Source organism: Bubalus bubalis, chromosome 1 (genome assembly GCF_019923935.1).
Source record: "Bubalus bubalis isolate 160015118507 breed Murrah chromosome 1, NDDB_SH_1, whole genome shotgun sequence".
NCBI classification, from domain to species: Eukaryota; Metazoa; Chordata; class Mammalia; order Artiodactyla; family Bovidae; genus Bubalus; species Bubalus bubalis.
In genome coordinates, this window is record NC_059157.1 from 56,522,498 (window position 1) to 56,529,362 (window position 6,865).

General features: G+C 41.6%; 1 protein-coding gene across 1 annotated transcript; it reads left to right on the forward strand.

Annotated features, from left to right (window-relative positions):
- Positions 1–2,187: 2,187 nt before the first annotated feature.
- On the forward strand, positions 2,188–4,757 carry LOC123332818 (endogenous retrovirus group K member 8 Env polyprotein-like). The gene has a single exon (XM_044939900.2). It carries the CDS (start codon positions 2,550–2,552, stop codon positions 4,701–4,703), a length of 2,154 nt encoding a protein of 717 aa, XP_044795835.2. The 5' UTR covers positions 2,188–2,549; the 3' UTR covers positions 4,704–4,757.
- Positions 4,758–6,865: the final 2,108 nt, after the last annotated feature.

The window sequence follows — 6,865 nt, forward strand, 5'->3', positions numbered from 1 at the left end:
CCGTACTGGATTAGGGTATCCAAATTTTTGATGGAGGCCATTGTTTTTGCTGCCGACCCCATTACATGGAAATCTCAAGACCCGGTGTGGGTAGAACAATGGCCTCTGACTAAAGAAAAACTTCTGGCAGCCAAAGCGTTAATTTTTGAACAACTAGAATTGGGACATATCGAGCCCTCCAATAGCCCCTGGAATACTCCTATTTTTGTTATTAAGAAAAAATCTGGCAAGTGGCGACTTTTACAAGATTTAAGAGCTATTAATGCCACTATGGAAGACATGGGAGCCTTACAACCTGGGCTTCCTTCCCCAGTAGCCATCCCAGAAGGATATAATATTATTGTAATTGATTTACAAGACTGTTTTTTTCACCATCCCCTTAAATGTTGAGGATAAAAAGCGATTTGCCTTTAGTTTACCAGCAGAAAATTTTAAACAGCCTCATTTAAGGTTTCAATGGAAAGTGTTGCCCAAGGGAATGAAAAATAGCCCTACTTTATGTCAAAAATTTGTTAATGCAGCTATAGAAAATATTAGGGCTAAATATGAACAACTGTATATGATTCACTATATGGATGATATTTTAATAGCTCACCCTGATAGAGCTCATTTGCAAACTGTCCTTCAAGATTTGACCCAGGCACTAACAGACAGAGGCTTAAAAATTGCCCCAGAAAAAATTCAAGTCAATCCGCCCATAACTTACTTAGGACGGGTTATCAATTCAGAAACTGTGACTCATGCCCCATTAAAATTGAGAAAAGATCACCTTGTTACTTTAAATGATTATCAAAAACTTTTAGGCGACATTAATTGGATCAGACCTTATTTAAAATTAACCACTGCTGAATTAAAGCCTCTTTTTAACATTTTACGTGGGGATCCTGATCCAACTTCTAAGAGACAATTAACTGTTGAGGCTCAGGAGGCCTTAGAAAAGGTGGAAGCAGCTTTATCTGATAGCTATGTTAAAAGAGTTAATTTACAAACAAATAGGCAATTCCTCTGCCTAGCTACTCCAACAGCACCTACGGGAGTTTTATGGCAAAACGGCCCCCTAGAATGGGTCCATCTCCCCGCCCAGGCTAAAAAAGTAGTGGCCTCTTATCCAGGACTGATAGCTACGTTGATATTGAAAGGGAGAAAACGTAGCATTGAATTGTTTGGTAAAGAACCAGCAGAAATTGTAATTCCATATAATAAAGAACAACTTGATGCTCTTCTAATGTTTGATGAGGATTGGCAGATTGCTATAGGAAATTATTTTGGTCAAATTCTGCATCATTTACCTTCACATGTTTTGCTAAATTTTATGTCTAAACACCCGGTTATTTTCCCTGTTAGATGTAAATACTCTCCCATCTCTGATGCTCAAATGGTTTTTACTGACGGGTCTGCTAATGGCAGAGCTTCTATAGTTACAAAAGATCAGCGTAAAGTTTTACATACGCAGGAAACTTCGGCCCAGAGAGCTGAACTCAGAGCTGTTATAGAGGCTTTTGTTATGTTTGCAGAGGAGAAATTTAACCTTTACTCTGATTCTCAGTATGTGGTCAGGCTGTTTCCACACATTGAGACTGCGGTCCTGCCTGAGAACAAAACTGCAATATTTCACTTGTTAACTAAACTGCAGCAGCAAATTTGGAAACGAAGCCGAGCATATTTTATTGGCCACATTCGGGCTCATTCTGGATTGCCTGGACCTTTAAATGCCTTAAATGACCTGGCAGATTCACTAACTAAGGTCACAGTGGCTTCTGCTTTTGAAGAAGCCCGAGCTTCTCATTCACTCCACCATCAAAATGCTACTGCACTAAGATATCAATTTCAGATTCCTCGAGAATCTGCTCGGGAGATTGTTCGTTCCTGTTCTCATTGTCCCACTACTGTAAATAGTTTACCTATGGGAGTTAACCCTCGCGGTCTTAAACCTAATGCGCTCTGGCAGATGGATGTAACTCACATCTCTTCATTTGCAAAATTGTCTTTTGTTCATGTAACAGTAGATACCTTTTCTCATGTTATTATTGCAACTGCTCGCACAGGGGAAGCAGTTAAAGATGTAATACAACATCTTTTTACTTGTTTCTCATATATGGGTCTGCCAAAAGCCTTGAAAACTGATAATGCTCCTGCTTACACATCTAAGTCTTTTCAAGAATTTTGTCTAAAGTTTCAAATTAAACATAACACAGGCATCCCTTATAATCCACAAGGACAAGCCATTGTGGAAAGAGCACATCAAACGTTAAAAACCCAAATTCAAAAACTAAAAGAAGGGGAGTTTAAATATAGTTCTCCCCATCACCTCTTGCAACATGCTCTTTTTGTAATAAATATTTTAAATACTGATTCAGCTGGAATGACTGCAATGCTTCGCCATTGGTGCCCAGAGCAACTGAATGCAAAACCATTAGTTAAATGGAAGGACCTCCTTTCCGGACAATGGAAACGTCCCGACCCATTGTTAACCAGCGGTCGAGGATATGCTTGTATTTTTCCACAGGACGCAGATTCTCCAATTTGGGTTCCAGATAGATTAATTCGCCATGTCTCAGCCTCTCGGATACCGGGTTTCACGGCCGCCGCGACCCCGAAAGAGGAAAGGGCCTCCTCTGCCTTCGCTCCCCACGCCAGCACGGGAAACACCACTGACATCGGAGCAACTGACATCAGGGATCCCGGATGAGCAGGGAACGGATCCGCCCACCAAACAGATGTCTCAACTTCACATACAGGATATCGCTCCCCCCGATCCTTTGTCTCACAAGAGGGGGTCAGGCCGCCTGACTCAGGCGACCCGGAATGCCTCCATACCTACTTGGGGACAAATAAAAACACTCTGCCATCAGGCACGGGGAATAACCTCTTTGCAGGGCTCTCCAACCTCCCCTGAGAAGATGTTTATTGCTATGCTTGCCTTATTATCTTGCCAGGTAAGCGCCTCCTCCCCTGCTCCTGAAAAGTATTGGGCCTACTTCCCAGATCCTCCAACCTTTCAAGTTGTTACCTGGAACAATGACCCCCTACGGGTCCACACAAACCAGCCTCAGTTACTGGGAGGGTCATATACTTCTTATACCACAGACGAATATCCTATTAATTTCAATTTTACCTTCAGGGGATTAGCAGACGACCTTCCTGTTTGCTTTAACTTTCCCAGTGATATAGAAAGCTTTATTATTCCCCCTAAAGAAGGATGTGTCGGAGCCTCTAAAAAGGCAGTTCTGACTCATTCTCCAGCCTCAGGTATTGAACATAGAGGGCGTCTAGCGCTTTGGGTCTTACAGGCTCATATGCCCGGGGCCCTTGATCCCCACGAATTTATATTCCGTAGACCCCCTCCTGGATATCCAAGTTGTTATAATACTGAGCCTTCAGATGCCGTATGGAACACCATAGATGATCGTACAGGGTATCCAATTTGGAAATCTTGTACTTATCATTTAAGAGCTGATTATAGAATACCGGGAAGAGGGAATTACATGATTCAAGACTGGAGTAACTCAGACCTAGGTAGGAGCCCATTGCCCCTTGATGACTTTCCCAGCAGATTTTATAATTGGAAGAAAGATTTTTCCTGGCCATTAAGCATTACTAGATGGCATAATAATCGATTTGTGTCACCCATATTGTCTTATACTACTAAGAACAGAACTTCTTGGCAGCCAGAAATCTGGAGGGCCCTTGCTGCCACTGCTCCCATTTCCTTATTCCGTCCAAATAGCAATTCTACTTATTCTGTTTTAGCTTGTGTACCCTCACCTTATGTTTTTCTCTTTACTAATGACTCCAAAAGATTAAATGTACACATGAATTATTCAGGTGGACCTAATATAGTAACTTGTGAACAATGTATGCTTTCATCTTGTTTGACCCCCCAATATAATGTTTGTTCTTTTGTTGTGTTGAAACGCCCACCCTATCTCATGATACCTGTGTCTGTGCATTCTTATTGGTATGATAATTACGGTTTGGCTGTATTACAACAACTGCAGGATTTAATGCGAACCCGACGGTTTGTGGGCTTACTTATCTTGGGAATAGCAGCTTTGATAAGTGCAATCACTTCTGTTACTGTGACAGCAATATCATTGACTCAACAAGTACATACTGCTCAATATGTTGATTCTATGTCCAAAAATGTTTCTTTAGCATTGGCAACACAGGAAGCTATAGACAGGAAATTAGAAATGAGGGTAGACGCCCTAGAGGAAGCAGTAATACATATTGGGACTGAATTGCAGGCTTTAAAGGTGAAAATGGCATTGTCCTGTCATGCTGACTATCGGTGGATATGTGTAACACCCCTGAAAGTAAATGAGACAGATTTTGAATGGGAAAAGATTAAAAACCATATTTCAGGTATCTGGAACAGCTCTGACATTGGTCTAGACTTAGGGAAACTTCACAATCAAATAGCAACCATGGAACACTCCCGATTAGATTTTACTGCCGCTGGAACAGCAAATGATTTCTTCCATACTTTCTCTAACTACATTTCAGGAAAAAATATGCTGTCTACCTTCCTTAGCTATGTTACGGTGGCTGTTTTAATTCTGCTTATCATAATCATTCTTCCTTGTATTGTCAGGATTCTTCGGCAGAGCATTCAGAGGCTCGCGACTGAGCTACATCTGGCTGTTTTAAGAAATAAAAAAGGGGGAGATGCCGGGAGCCGGCGAGAGACATTCCACTCGTGACAAAGGTCATGAGGAAGGGGGCTCGGCATACGCAAAGGCGGGATCGAGCCTCGGGAGTGCCCCCAGATATTCTCGAGCATCTACCCCCTAAAAACCAGAGTCTGCCTACTTTATTGCTTTGTGCTCTCACCTCTGACTTTACTGGGGGCTGTCCCCCACCACCATCTCACTCTCTCTGTCAAAGAGTTAACTTACAGCTCCAATTAATAAAGTTCCTGGGCAATTAGGAGTGTTTAAATCCAAACCCCTCAGATGGCTCTCTAACTCGCCTGACAAGTTTACCCGGACACCTACAGCTATGCATACGATTGTTTACAGTCTCCCAGCCTCCAGAGGCACGGGAAGCTTAAGATATTCAAATAGCTTAGAGCCTCTCAGAGAACTAGAAACTGTCAGAATAAAACTAGTAAAAGATTTCATTGATGAGCCAATGTTTGTTGCCAAGTTTTCACATCCCCTGAATTGTATCCTTGAATGTGCATTAATTAATATAGTTGGTATGTAGAAAAAATAAGTAGTGGCCTGGTGTTAGTAACTTTAGACCCTTAAGGTAGTAAATTCTTTCCTTTGTAAACCCATTACACATCCACCCTATAGGAACGTAATCTTATCTTCGGAAGATGGCGCCAAACCTTAAAATAATTACTCTTAGAGAAAATAAGTCTTTGTTGATAAGTCCTTGTCAAGAGTCATAAAATGTTAATAGGCCTCTGGCCAGAAGATGATGTAAATCACCTAAACCATTTGTATACGATAAATCTGCAGGAAAGAAACCCTGGTTTTTGATAAGCATCAAAGACTGCTGATTTTGCATCCCCTATTGTCCTCTATGTGTAACTTAGGGTATAAAAGCCCCTGTTGAAAATAAAGCTATGGGCCTTGCTCACCAACGCTTGGTCTCCCCATGTCATTCTTCCCTTTAACTTCTAGCTGAGTGTCCATCTGGAGCGTGGATGTCCTCTGCGACCATTTATTTGCCTGGGCTTCTAAGACCCACTCGAGAAGGTGTCTAAGGTGGGGCACCTTCCGCTATTCGAGAGGGCGCCTGCGGCCTCCGTGGTCAGAGCTAACCTGGTGTCACGGGTTATATTGATTTTCCGCGTAAACCAAGCCACTCAGCTTCTTTACTCCACTGAATTTTCCTACTGAGCTATCCTCATTCTATTCCTCTTTATTATATCTAATTAACATTTGAATAGGCCGCCTAGCCGTCTCTCCTTCGAATACCCTGGATCAGCCGGGGCTGGACCCCGGCACTAGAAATTCTGCATTTTCAGTTGTTACAACATTTGAACTTTTGGGCTACTAGGTTTATTAAGAGGGATGAGTCAGAGATGTGAGATACCTTTAAAAACCAGAGTAGATACTGTATAGCACAGGGAAATCTACTTAATGCATGGTGGTAACCTGAATGAGAATGAAGTCCAAAAGGCAAGATATGTGTTTACGTATGGTTGACTCATTTTGCTGTACAGCTGAAACTAACACAGCATTGTAATGCAACTATATTCCAGTAAACTTAATTTAAAAAGAAAGAAATAAAAATAGATACTAGCACAAGGTAAAGAACTTTCCTGAGCTTCACATAGCTTTTAAATGTCCTGCATAATATACCCGTTGAGTGTTGGAAGTATTAGTCAGTCATACTCAACTCTTTGTGACCCCATGGCCTGTAGATTGCCAGGCTCCTCTGCCCATGGGGTTTTCCAGGCAAGAATGCTAGAGTGAGTAGCCATTCCCTTCTCCAGAGGATCTTCTCAACCCAGAGATTCAACCCGGGTCTCCTGCATTGCAGGCAGATTCTTTACTATCTGAGTCACCAGGGAAGCCCAAAACTAATTATAAATACTTGAATTCAACTGTTTTCATTGTAAGCAAAAATCATTTTTTCCCCTTTAGTTTTTTTTTTTTTTTTTTTTTTTTTTTTGCATAGTTTTCATATACCCTGGCCTTTCTAGGAATAAAACTACTGTGGAACTTGGGAAAGAGTATGTATTGCAGAATGCAGAGTTTATCCAAGAGTTCCTCACCGTTTTGGAAAACAGTGTCCTCAAAGTCAGCTTCACTTGTAAGGTTTAAATCACTTACAGACCCAAACTGGCTAAAGTGTGGATTAGTAGTTGCTGTGATTACCTTATCCTGTTGTTGTTGCTCAGTTGATA